Genomic DNA, 14,454 nt, shown 5'->3' with positions numbered 1-14,454 from the left:
GAATTGTCTAATGTAAATGTGAGTCTTGGGAGTGGGAAGGGGAGCAGGACAGCTTCATTTCCATTAATGTACAGTGCTGCAGATGTTCAAAACCGAGGGAACATAATTTAGCTGCAGAAGCAAGACTTTTTGAAGAAAAAAGGCATCCTGTTGCTTCACCAGCACACTAGGACTTAAAAAAACACCACCATTTAAGGTGAGTTTTGTGCAGCAAGAGCACACCCTGTGGCTTGGCAGTCTAGTCAGAAGGATGATACCACGCTGACTTTATAACTAGATCTTTGAACAATATTCTCATGGGTGGTAAATGCAAAACAAAGTAATATCAACTGGCACTTAATTCTGTGAGCTCCCTGCTGGTGGGGCTCTGCACTGAAATGGAACTCTTCCTGACAGGAAGTCAGCCGCGAAGTGTGGAGACCTCTGAAAATAAAGTGTGCTTTAATTTGACACCCTGCTGTTTTACAGCCAGTCTGTTTAATTTGAGACTATGGAAAGAGGGTTAGTGCAGGGGAGGGGTATGAGATTATGGAAAGTTCAGTGAACAGCAATGCTTGTCACCGATTTATTATTAATTACAAATATGGGAACTTTTCTGTTCGTGTTAATAAACCAAATAATGTGTCTCTATTTCCAAGCTGAAATGCTTGGGGTGCCCAGGATTTGGGCAGCTGTGCTATTTACTGGAAGTTCTACCCAGAGAAACTTTGTGTAGTGGTGGCAGTTTATTTTTCAGTTTATTTTCTGACTTGCACTCTTTTTTATATGCATCTGTGCTTTTTGCCTGTTTCTGCAACTGGGAAAACATTTGTGTCATCAAGAATTGTTTGCACTGCGCTACTTTTTTCCATGAGTATTTTGCAGTAAGTGATAAAAACTCATAATTCAGAGTAGGTGGCAGTCATGATATTGAGGTCTGTTAGGTGTTAGATCCTAGTTCAGAGTCAATTTTGATTCAGAAGGAACACCTGGATTTTCCAGTCCTCTTTATATAGTTCTGCAGACATTTATTTCTATTTCTACGTGAAGCCAAAATGGATATGCTTTTCTTTTGGTAAATCTCTTTAGTGAGTGCAGGTGAGGATTTGCAGTGAAAGGAGCAGAAAATGATTACTTATCATATTTATTGTAGTGACAGATGATAATAAAGACCTTTGTTGCAACATGTTGTATATATATTATATTTTAGTGTAAATAAAGACAGTAGATGTGGGATGAAGTGGGGAGTAGAGTATGCGAGTAGAGTATGCAAGTAGAGTGTAATGGGAGAGATATTAGTTTTTCTGCCCTCTAAAAAAAATTGATTTAGCTTCATTTTCTCTAAATCTTTTCTTAAAAGGTGTGCATTATGATAGGATTGCCTAAGGCTATGTCAAGGGACAGGTTTGGACATCCTGTTATGAGTGAAGAGGTGGGATTGGTTTGCATACTTGAGTTTCATTCCCTCAAAGGTACAATGGTAGCAAGAATCTTGTTCATGTATTCATTACGAGAGTTTAAATAGAAACCAAGTTACATTTGGGGAAAAGGGTGATATCAGTCATGGAATCATAAAAGGTTTGGGTTGGAAGGATCCTTATAAAGATCATTTAGTGCCAACCTCCCTGCTGTATAGAGGGGCTTACAGTTCCAAAACAAATGCTGTATTTCTTTATTGGTTAAATTTATTTAATTGAAGCCCAGAACATTGAGCAGGAAGGTTGCTGCTATTTGATGGTGATGATGAATGTTGCTATCACTGGGACCAGTCCAGCACTACTGGTGCTGCTGTGCAGCACTGAGTTTGCTGTGATTTTCTTGTTTTTGTAATTTGTAGTCTACCTTGAAAGGCATTTTCCTTCCTGTTCAGTGGTTTTCCAAAATCTCAAATTACAATCACAGTTAAACAAAGAAGCACTGAAATCAAGGGCCAATTGCATTATGCTTCTGCTATTCCTTGATTTGTTTGCCTTTGTTCATGAAAGTGATGCTTGCATTGCAACTTAATTATTTGGGTCTTTTCCCTTTGTTCATCTTAAGTTGTCACTTTTCCTCACATCTGTTTTTCTGACTCATCTCCTTTTGACTTAAGAGTTTTGTGCTTCCCATTGCTGCTTATTTACAGAAGTGCTTGGTACTTTGGTTTCTCAATTAATTTTTTAGATTCCCATTCGTATTCTTTCTGAAGTCAGTCTTTCGTCTTGGCATTGAAAATAGCCGATGGTTAAAGAACCTGGAAGGGAAACAGCAGTGGAGAAGGTTTGCTGCTAGATGAACTCAAACCTGACCCCTAATTTTGTTTCGTGAGGCGTCATGGCAACAGCCTGCTAGTGGGAGAGAGAAGGGGAGAAGCTGCCCAGGGAAATTGCTTCCTCCATCAGAAACTGGGAACCTGGAAGCAGCGATCCCCTCATTCAGTTTTTCCCCCAGCTTTTCATGCTTCTTTGAAACTAGATACAAAAATGAAGTTTATGGGTTTTAATCAGAGAGATATGCAGCTTTTATTCTGTGAAAATTATTACTGCTATAATTTTATTTATACAGACAGTGATATTTTTAAAATTTTGTATGAATTTTGGATTAAGTTAAGGTTTCCTTTTATTGATTGCTGTTTTAAGAGTATTTGGTGTCACCATAAATTATGGCAAATGCAACCATTTTAAGATATTTTTGGCTGAGTGCAATTGTTAAAGATTGTGTGTGCTGTGACATTTTACATAGTGTATCTTTCATAACAATGTATTTTTTTTAGGCTAGATTTGTATCCTTTGTCGAGAAGACTACAATTGTCACTTTGAGAGTAATCTCATAGCACAAAAAGGCATTGTCTGACAAGGTGACCGTTTTTTTTCCTGTGGTATTTTTATTGAAGAATCTAGTATTTCAGTACGTAACTCCAGCTCTACGTGTATAATTTATTTTCAGAATCTATAAAAGCTTACTGTGGCTTGAACTCTAACTTTTAAGTATTGAAATTAAACTCTCATTATAGTTTCAGGCATTTACCACTAACAACATAATACTAGTTTATAGGAAGCTCTGTTAACATGGAATAACCCACATGGTTAAACAGCAGGGGAGTCTTCTGCTTTTAGTTAAAAACCTGCTGTTTCTGTATGGCTTATTTACTACTTCTTTAATTCTTAATGTAGTGTGCTGTGGAATTGAGCATGCAAAAGTCAGCAAAGAGTTCTGTTTTTTGCGTCTAAGGTTATTACTTGCTGTACAATAATAAAGGCACTATTTTATTGGGTTAGTTGTAATTAACTTCAGCACTAGGCATTGATATAAATCATTCCTAATCTGTTTTCTTTACATTTTCATTCTTTTAAACTGGTTGAACATAGCTTCTTTCTGTTGTTCTTTTACATGAGGGCTGGGGTTGTAATTGCTTTTTTGAATTAGGCTGTCGGAAGCTAATGTGCATGTTGGTCCAAGAATTGATTAAGGAACACTAATGAATTTCATATAGCACTTTTTAAAGATTTGTAATACTCTGTAGTGGTGATAACATTAGAACTCAATACAGTGTTGTCATGCTTTGCAGCTGGGAAAATATTTCAATATAAAAACCTTTGATTTGGTTTCATAGTTAAAATCGTAAAGAATTTTGTGGTTATGAATAAAATAAAGTCATGTTCCAAGTTTTCTCCAGAGTATATTTTATGAAAGTAGCTATCATTATTATAGTCTTTGTTTCTGTGTTTGGTACAACTGAGGAAAAATACTGAAACAGTGTTAATTTTCATTTTTCTGCTTAATGTTTGATACCACATTGGTCCTGTGCCATTCTGACTGATTTATCAATACACTCGTACTGCAGCCTCTTCAGTTTGTTCCTCAGCAGCACAGATTTGAAACAAAGTTTTGTTTGTTCTTTTCAGCCACCTTTGCAATACTGAACATGTTTGTTTCTTGAACTCCTTCTGTTTTTCAGGGGTAGATAACCACACATGCACAGTCTCAGCCCATCTTTATGTATGATTGCTTAGTTTGGTATGAGTGTGTTTGGGATATTTTCTCACATTAGTGGGCGTGGTGTTATACCTTCACCTGAGAAGCTCTCTCATCTAGGGAATTTTTACACAACTTTCTCCTAGAAGACTCATTAAAATTTTCAATACAAAGACTTCAGTTGTGTACTGTCACCGCCGGATTTTTTGACAAAAAGCAACATCTTTTTTAAATGGAATGCCGGCAGTAAATACTTTTTATTATAACTGGGTGTGCTTGATAGTTTTAAAAGTCTTATAAAAATAATTAGCTCTTTTATATAGTTCTAATGGCAGCCTTGCAAGTTTCCCCTGGAGCAGTCTCTAATGAACAGGCCTTGATTTTTCCAGTTGGGCTTTCAGGTTCCCGGAGGACTTGACTTCAGACCTTGCAGGGCAGCAGCTGCCATTTGTCTTGAGCCCGGAGTTGCCAAACAGACAGACCATGTACTAATAGGACACATTTGTACAGCCCGAGTGCGTGGGACCCCGATAGAGCCCTAATGACCATCATCTGTTGAGAGCTTGTAGCTGGCCAGGGTTAGAGTAACTTTTATCACCCTTATTGAAATCAAACCCTCTCTATTGATTAGTGGAGTAGCTTGGATTGTTACATAGATGCCACGTTAAAGCTTTCACAGAGAAGCCTTTGTTTAAATTTCAGTAAATTCAAGCCTGTTCAATAAGGTTTTTTTAAGGATAATAGTAAATATTTTTGCAAGTTCCCACTTTGTTTCAGGATTCAGCAGCAGTGGTGATGTTTAGTAGAAAATGCACCATGAAAATATGTATTGAATTCTTTTTTTTCTCAGCCAGTTTCTGATAGTTCTTTCATTATTTGTGTATGGTTTTTAAATTTTATTTGAGCACACAGGTATGTCTGTATATATACTGGGTAACTGTCTCAAATGTGTTCTTGTGTTACTTTTATATTAATTTCTGTCTCATCTTTGCAAAACATTCCTCTTTTGTAAGTACTTGGCATGTGGTAATTTTGATATTAAGTTGCTGCACGGTTTCTAGATATGATTTCCTGTAACTCCATGTTGCTGTTAATTTTTTCCAATGGAGTGTTATAGATTAAAATAACTGAAGCATGCTTCAACCTTTAAAAGTAATTTATGTTTGCAGAGATTCTGCTTAACATGCAGTCTCACTTTTTTTAATTATGAAGAACCCAGCTGAGATATAATCTACTTTTCACTATATGATCTTTATTGCTAAGTTCATTCAAGCCTGTAGTGGATGTGGTGCTGAGAGAGTGCTGACACCGAGTGCAAACACTGCTGAAAAGTTCTTGATAGTTTACTTTAGGCACTTAAAGATTAGTGTATCTCTCTATGAACAAGTTTTTTCATGCAGATTTGACCTTTACTCTAGGATATAGTATGTCTCTTAGTCATATGTTAACACATTTTCCCACCCTGCTCCTTAGTGCCCCATTCATAGTTGTCAGTACCAAAGTCATCCTTCTCCTTTGTTTCATAACCAAAATAAATTATCAAAACTCCACCAGCTTTATGGGAAGTATGGATTAGTGAAGAATTTTCTCTTCTTTGCCTGCTGATGAGTGTGTGTTTCAACTGCTAGATATAATCCTTAATTGTAGAATATGTTAAACTGATTTTTTTTAAGTTCGTGAGAAAAATGAATTTTTAGGAAGAATGCATGTGTGTGTGTGTATATATATATATATGAATGAGAGCAGCGAAACAGTTTGCTACAGTCAGAAATAGAGCAGTTTTCATCTACTGTAAATGTTTTAAATATTCTGTTCAAGATTCATGGCTAATTGCTTGGCCATCAGACCAGTTGATGGGTTGGTCTTGGAAATGTTTGTATATACCTTGAAGAATGTATGTTTTGGGGTATTCATAGAATTATAGAATGGTTTGAGTTGAAAATGACCTTAAGGAACATCTAGGTCCAACACCCCTGCCATAATTGTTTAAAATATGATTATATTATTACTTTACCAAGGATGTAGAGCTGATGAGGGATATGTCCATTTTCTGCCTACAGGCAAGTGCTTCCAATTCCAAACCAACAAAAATGTGTATCAGCAAAATTTTCTTGGCATTTGAGTGACTGCAGTTTAGGAATGGCTGTGTTGAGCTAGATGGAGGCTCTACTTTGTTTCTTGTCCGATCTCCAACTATAGATACAAAGAGGCGCTCAAAAAGAATAAAATAGGACAAGTGTGGTACTCTTCTACTCTCCAGCAACTTTTACTCAGGGTATTTTCTGAATTGGATGCAGTTTCTGTGTATTTAGCCAGTATTAGTGCGCTTATTTTTTTTGATGTGTACTTGTCCTGTCTCCTCTTGGTCCTATTGAACTTTTAATCACCATGACATGCTTTTGGTGATTCTCTGCACATCGTGTAAAGAACCACCTGCATTCTTTGTTTTGAAGCTGGTTCCTGATATCTGCTGCTTGCAGAAAAAGGCTTTTTGGGTGAATAAGAGGTTCATGAGGTATTTGATCTGAACAAGGATACTCAGAACGGGTAAGAAGCCAAGAACAAATGGGAAGAAATAAAATTCAAGGCAGAAATTTTTGAAGAACTTCACTTATCTGATCATACCATGTGATTAGAGATGTACTTTGCTTTTACAAAAGGAAATATGAGGATCAAATGGTGTGAAAGACTTTTGAAGACAGTGTGAAGGATGTCTGAAGACTGAGATAGCTACACATACACGTCTAGGTGCAATGACATAAAATGGGATGTACAAGTACGAAAGACTGTTTGCTGCACTAATCTTGTTGCTGGTTATGGTCAAATCCAGGTTGTGGTATTTTGTATGTTTTGGTCTTTGGTTATGGTCTAATGCATGATGTTGGTCTTGGTATTTCCTAGAAGAAAATGAATGTAGTAATTTGAGTTTTATTAGAGTATTTGGTGCTGTCATACAAGTGATCATTAGTTAAGGTTAATTTAAAAACCCCACTGTAAAAAACCCCGGCATTACTCAATTGGGACAACAGGTCATGATATCAACCTTGAGGGAGATGATTAGTTTCTGAAAGGAGGGGTTTCAGATCACTACTCTTTAACGTTTTCATTTAATGACCCTTGTGCACTCTGTAAGAATGTGCTAATGAAATTTGTTGATGATACAGAATTAAAGCTGTAGAGGACTGGGATGTATTTTTGCTCACTTTGGAGTTGGGCTGTATAGAAAGGAAACGTAATATATTATTCCATACAAAATTAGAATTCACATGAGGTGTGCAGCACCATTTCAGGGAAGATTTTAGTCCTTGCCTAGGGTATTATGGAACTGTTTATAGTTTCTATTAAGGAAATAGGTGACGCAGTAGTGAGTTAGGAAATTTCCTTATCAGACGCAGTATTTGAATAAAATGGGATTTCTTATTTGTCTCCTTGTCATTTTTCATTGGAGTTATTTGTGACTGTGTTTAGTGCTTCTTGGTTTTGCCCCTGCCTCACCGTTGAGTGTTCAGTGACCAAAAGCATTAGAAGTAGATGATGTCTCTTGGTCACTAAACATTTACAGCCACGGGAAATGATGGGCAATTACCTACAGCTTAGAACAGGTATAAAATTATTGTCTCAGTTGATCTTCCCTTACAGCCCTTCCTCAGAAAAGTGCTGAAATGTGTTTTGTAGTTATTTAGTTGCATTAGTGGTTGAGTTTGAAGCTTTTAACATGTTTTTTCCCTAATACCTTTGGGAGATGGATAACTAAGATGCTGATATAATAATGCAATATGTATACTGAGTGTAATTGTTTGAGAGTGAACATATACTGTGGGGAAATATTGAATGGATCATGAAAGATGAAGACCATTAGTCTTTTCTTTCAACTATAAAAATAACCTTTAGGGTGTGTTCAGCTGTGATTTATGGAAATGTTTAGACTAACACCTTCTTTGATGATGTCTGATGTAGAGAAAAATGCTGAAAAGTTTCATGATAAATGCACTTTCTTTTCACTTTTGGCAGCCTCCATCTTCACCAATTAAACTTTCAAGTACTGTTGTGAGTTCTTTAGAGAGCAGAACAACAGATGGGCAGTGTCATAAGTAGAAAAATTATTTTTCTTTTCTTGAGTTATTTCACACTTTAGCTAATGGAATAGTTTCAGTTACCATGATACAAAGCTAAATATTTAGAACCTGATACTACATTGAAAATCTCTTTGAAGGATTATTTGCATATGCTATTTTTTTTAGAATATTAGAAACTAAATGACTCCTTTTGTTTTCCACTAGAATGCATCTATAATCTGTGATGAATAATACATCACAAGTTCCAATTATTCTGCTTTTAATTCTGACTCCTTGAAAATTGTAATACATTGTTGTAGATTAAACATGATGAGTATGATAAACATGAGAGGCATGTGTTAGGCCTAGAAAAACAGACTGAGAAATCAGTTATAATTTCTTCCCTGCATTTGAAATGTTGAAAATATATATATATATCTAAAAGTTGTAAATCATGTTGTTTCAGTGTGTATCTGATCAAACCTTTGTCTCACAGTCTGAGTGGTAATTCTGTGACACTGAGGATCAAAAAATACAACTCAACACTGTGTATTAAAAACCTTCTGCATTCAGAAATCTGAAATATGTTTAAGGCACATTTCCTGCTTTGAACTTTTTGCCTGCTTGGAGCTGATGAAATGTGTTTTTTTTAAATAATCACAGTGATAGAAATACTCATGTAGATAATCAGTAGTATTATTATTTAATAGAACAAAGAGTAAAAAGTCTAGGAAGTTGATGTGGAAAAGCACATGGAACTTAACTGTCTGTCTGCTGCAGAATCAATCTTTTGTATTAGATTAGAAGAGTTGAAGAGTTTAAATCAAGAGCTGTATTTGTCCTGTTCCATTTACCTCTGCATTTCCCCCAAAAGATACGGTACATACATTTACTGTTCTTAATTTTTAACTAGGTTAACTTGTTCCTATGTGGCCTAGGATTAAAAAATCTACTTTGTGTGTTTGCTAACTAATTTTGTTTTCTTCTCATCTTTCAAATGACGGTAGCAAACCCCAGTGATGGGTCATCTGAGTTGGTTTCTTTCCCCTGTCTCTCTTGTGGAGGCCAGGCAAAACCCACCTACATGTTTCAGAGGTGTAGAATTTTGCTTCATTCAAGGTTCAGCTGGATTTAAGCAATCTGCAGTGCATATTCGTCCTCCATGAGCGTAATGTCAGTGTGTTACAAATGTTATTTTTAAAAAAAAAAAACCATTGTGTGTTAATGGTGCAATATTTGGATTGTTAACAGATTTTTTTAAAATGAGTTGAGATGACTGTGTGATGCTGAAGGGAGGATTATTATTAGCAAATATGCCTACTAGGCTTTAAACTACAGGAGGAATTTGTGTCTAAGGAATGAGCCTTGCCTTAATGTGAAACAGTTTCTAGCACTATCATGGTTCACTAAGGCAAAAAGCATCTGTGAACCGAGCAATTTCCGGATTATTGCATGACATAACAAAAGAAAATGTTGGAATCCTTTCTGGGATATTTTTGGATTTTCTTCTCCCCTTGATATGACCTTAAGTAAATGATGCTGGCCTGTTCCTTCATGCTGGCATTCACTGCTTCTTGATCAGCACACAATTAATGCTTTGTGCGTTTGGTGATGGTGCTGTAAATTGCTACAGCTGAAAAGAAAGTGTATGATTTTCTCTGAAAATACTTCTTGTAAGCTTTGTTCTTATACAGCTAGTTTTCTCTTCTTTTTTTTTGTCTTTATCCAGGAGTGGCAAAACTCTATACAGAAGAATGCTGGCCTGGCCTTTATTGAGCTTGTCAACGAAGGCAGGTAAGTCAAAATATTTAATAGGACCTCTGCCTTAGCCTTTGGGGAGGTCTGTGCCTTGAAACTTTTAAAAAATAATTTTTCTTCTTCCTTTTATAATTTCTTTGTAATTTTCTCTGAGTTTAGCAAGCATGGTTTTATGTTCTTTAGTACTTTCAGTTTCAGTTCTAATTCTGAATATTGGATTTTGCAGAATCTTAATGCTCTTTAGTTTCATTAAATACTTTGCTTATCTGTGTGTCATGGATTTTCTTTCTTCCTGTCCTTGTGTACTGGTTAATGTTGAAACTATAATTTGTATTCAGCTAATCTCTTGAGAAAAGGAATTGATATTTGAAAGACATTACTGCTAGGAATTTTAAGATAAGCCTCTGTCTCAAAAATTAGATTCCAGTTTGCTCATTTATTTCTGATCTATCTCTTAAACTAGAAAGGAGGAGAGTCCCTCTAAGGAAAAAAATCCTCTTAATATTACCAGGTAGTTTAATGTTCTATCCATAACTTTATATGTATATTATTGGAACTTATAGAAAATGACAGAGCAGGTGATGAGGCCATGCTCTTTGACTTGTAGCCAATGTTCAGAACCATCAATATTTTCTTCATTACAAATTGATTGTTGAGACAGAGTTAGAACAATATTTACTTTTTTCCAAAGGATTGTTTTAAAGATGTCTTAACGAGTTAGCTAAGGTACATTATAAGAAGTGCCATTTATTTAAATGTGACTTCTGTTAGTAACTTCAGCTAGTAAGAATCTAAATAGAAAATAAATTTTACATGATTAGGACAGCTACTGATCTAAAACTGGAATAATTTATCACATAAATTAATACACTATATAAATATCTTTTTGTCACTGTAGGAATGGGGGAGATAGCTATTTGAGATTTTTTTTCCTTAAGATGTAGATATTCTCAAGGTATATAAAAATAATGGCCAGTTTAATGGTTTTAATGGCTGCATTTCAGTTTATTGTAGGGGAAACACCAATCTGAGGCAGGAAAAACATTTTGCTACTAGTCTTGATCCCAAGGGCCAAGGTAAAGTAACAAGGGTGTTCAGTTACAGTGTTAAGATCTAGCCTATAGTTGTTTCCTATTATGTGAGGCTGACCTGTCTTGACCTTACTTACAAAATGCCTGCTATAAATTTGGCCCTTGATTAATGTTTTATTAGCATAGATAACATAGAGATCCCACACACATGTAAACCACAATGTAAGGTTCATCTGTGTAAGATGATTATCATGGACAAATCAGTTGCTGAGACCGAGCTGTGCATGGCAGGCACCCAGTAGCCATTCAGCTCGTCCAGGTCAGGCTTTCTATCAGTAAACTGCTTGGAATTGACTATTTTCTCTTCAAAACATGCAGTGCCCATCACAGACAGATGGAATCACTCCCCCACCTCCATAAACAACATCAATAACTTAGTCTAGCCTGAGCCAGAGTGGTTGTCTCAGGGACAAATGATCCCTTGAAGACTGGGAAGTGTGGTTTTGGTTAGCAGAAAATGTCTGTGTAATTGTTACTTCATTTCATTTCTGACATGTAGCAGAGTTGGGTTTTCTTTCTTTTTTTTTTTTTTTTTTAAAGTGGGAACATAACATTCATTATGGTGAAGAGGAGAGGGGAGTAATTTCTTAAAAATGGCTCCTTTTATCTGTCTCCATTTTCCTCCATTGCTGTTTATAGGAACCTTTATAATTACTGCTGAATTGTGGTGCTTTGTGGCTTTTCAGTGTTCACTAAAATGAAACTATTATGCCTCAAATGATAGGAACTGTATTCTAGAATTACTCTTTCCTTCTCTTTATGCAGTTTTCACATTATTTTTCTTACACACATGCTAACAGTTTGACTAAAACATCTCAGACCTTGTATTTTATTCTATTTGCTATTTTTTGTTTATTTTTGCCATAGCATTATAGTCTTAGAAACTCAATAAGCTGAAGTCTTTTAATTGAAACTTAAAATATCTGAATGATACTGATTTAGACTTTAGCTGCATAATTATATAATACAAGCTGAATATTAAGTTCTTTCTACAGGTGCACAAGAAAATATGTCAAGGTAGCTGTAGAAAGGACAGGACTGGTTCAGCACATAGGGAAGGATGTCTGTTGGGGCACCATGACATGAGAGTTAGAATAAATAAATAGGAAGAACTGCCTAGAATTTGTGGAATCACAGAATTGTCTGCTGCCTTGTTGGGGGGAATTTGATCACTCTATAATCTTTGTAAACCGGAGTTGTATTCTCAGTGTTTATTACTAGATTTTTTTTTGGATTAATGATGCTATGGGATATTCCAGCTTGAGGTGTGTTCTGCTGGATTTTTATAATTGGACAAATAAGATTACTGAAAAATCTTTCTGGAAGAAGTCTAGAAGGGGAGATGTAAATCTCTTCTACTTACTTTCAAATATATTTTTTTTGCCTTTATGTGAAAGGTATGAATGTACCTCTCTCTCTCACAGCAGTTGGAAGTTTTATGTTTAGGCTTGCCATGTTTTGGCTAGGATTCCCTGGGCAGAAATACGTGCAGGAAGTTTGCCTCTGGGACTCGTAGGTCTGTAGTGTGTGTGCTGCATTCAGAATGTGTTGAGCTGAATTTCCTCATGTTCACAAGTAACTGATGTGTTCCACACAGGAGTGGCTCCCTGCCTTTCCAGGTAGATCACGCCCACTTCACGTGTAGAGCAGAACTGATTAGTTTGTGCCCAGTAAATTTGGAGTCTTGAACTGAAAGAAAATCTCTAAACAGGAGTCTGGTATGTGGAAATACAGGACTGTGAACATGCCTAAAACTGAAATACACAACTGAAATCTTGAAGTCCAGGATACAAGCATAGTAAAAAGAAGAAAGCCAGCTTAGAAATCCAGGAAGCTACAGAGTGTAAGTGAAAAGTGAAAAGGAGCAGGTATTGGAGGATAACCTCATTCTGTGCAGTAAAAGACACATCAATTTCAGTGCATTGCTGTGTTTAACATTAATCTGATTTGAATAAAAAGTAGCGAGAATTGTTTTCTGTTATTGTAGTGTCTGGGAACACAATTAATTCTCCTTGAAACCTTGTTAAAAAGGTGCCTGTACCTGTGGCTCCTCCATGTGCTGAGCCATCTGTGCAGCAGACGGATAGGTTGTGAAATGCTTTCCTTAGCCTGCTGAACTTCTGTCAGCCTGGATTTCATTCTTTGTGCTTGCCTTTCACTTTGGGTACTCCCTTTAGGGAGAGTCTATTTTGGAACCTGAACCTGAGAACTTACTGGTGTGGGAATTTGTTCACCAGAACCATCCTTTAGGTGGGATCTAATTCACTGCCATGGCCAACCTGCTCCTTTGGAGACTTCTAAGGTGCCCAGACTGATTCCTTTTTTGCACCCTGGAACTAATTATGTTTCCTTCTTATGCACAAGATGGTGGAGCTGGTATTTATGAACTAAAACAAGCACAGCTTTGTTTTATTTCATTGCATGTACAAATGCCTCTTTTGCTAGAGCCTGATTTCCTGTGCTTGACCAGTTAGCGAGCAGCTCCTGTGCTCTGTGAAGGTTAAAACTCTCTGCTGTCGCTGTGATTCATTAGCACACTTTAGTGTGAAGCATCTCTTATGCTGGATCTTGTTTTCTGTATCAGTCAGGGCACTAACAAACGTACTTGAGCTCGAGACCAGGCATGACAGTTATTATCCCCTTTGGGGTGATAATGGGTTTGGCATGGCAGGGGTTGAGGGATCAGTCTCCCTAAGCATGCTGCAGCAATTATTCTTTCCAATTTTCAGTTGAAGAGACTCTTGAAGATGCTTAATTTTAATTTTCTCAAGCAGTTTTCTTGGCCATCTGAAGAATTATAGAGCAGTGTTCTATGCATACATTTTTATACATTTGTAAATGAATATTCACTTAAAAACTTCACAGAATGTTTGGTTTAAAGAAAATCTCATTAAACTAGCCAAGTCCATGTATAATTTCCTCTTACCTTTGCTTTTTCAAATCCTTATCCAAACGAGGCAACCCAAAACATAAGGATTCACAAGTGTATCCATGTTTGTTTTTCTGTAGCTTTTTTTTATTGCACATTCTTTGTTGTCTAATGAGGAATGAAATCTAATCAAATTCTCCCCTCTGTGTCAGAGCATTTTCTAATGTGTCTATCAGTATAGTTGAAAACAGCTTTTTTTTAATTTATTTATTTACCCAAAGGAGTCTTGTAAGGGATTTTGTGCTCTCTTGGATTTAAAATTATTATTTTTGAGACACTATAGCCTTCTATTAAAAATATTTATTGGAATTATACAATTCATTCAAAAGTTATTGGGAGAAGAAGGAAGGTAAACAGAATGCAAATTTAACATCCTTAGCAGGTAGAAGCTCCATCAACCAACTGAAAAAAGTCCCAAACCTCTCCAGAAACAACCAAATGCAACTGGTATTATTCTCTCAATATGTAAGATCTAATAGTATAAAATCTGGAATGCTGTAATCATCTATATTTCTGTAGCTGAGGGGGTTGGGGAGGAATTTAAGAGCTTTACTAACAAAATTTAAACGTATGTCACCTGCTGTTCCTTGTCTTAAATTGTATGTATTGCTTTTGACTGATCACGGATGCAAATATTTTTAATATTGAAATACTTGGCAATCAGGCTGGCTGGCCAATTACTTGGATG

The 14,454-nt window shown here is 36.2% G+C and overlaps 1 protein-coding gene across 1 annotated transcript in view; it reads left to right on the top strand.

The window, feature by feature from the left end:
• The window catches only part of LRBA (LPS responsive beige-like anchor protein), a 364,271-nt gene that overhangs the window by 107,053 nt on the left and 242,764 nt on the right, over positions 1-14,454 (top strand). The window contains exon 34 of the mRNA XM_062493665.1: positions 9,718-9,782. Coding sequence (XP_062349649.1) covers positions 9,718-9,782 — 65 coding nt within the window. The remainder of the gene's footprint in view (positions 1-9,717; positions 9,783-14,454) is intronic.

Source organism: Cinclus cinclus, chromosome 5, assembly GCF_963662255.1.
Source record: "Cinclus cinclus chromosome 5, bCinCin1.1, whole genome shotgun sequence".
Classification (NCBI taxonomy): domain Eukaryota; kingdom Metazoa; phylum Chordata; class Aves; order Passeriformes; family Cinclidae; genus Cinclus; species Cinclus cinclus.
This window is presented reverse-complemented; position numbering and strand designations above follow the sequence as displayed.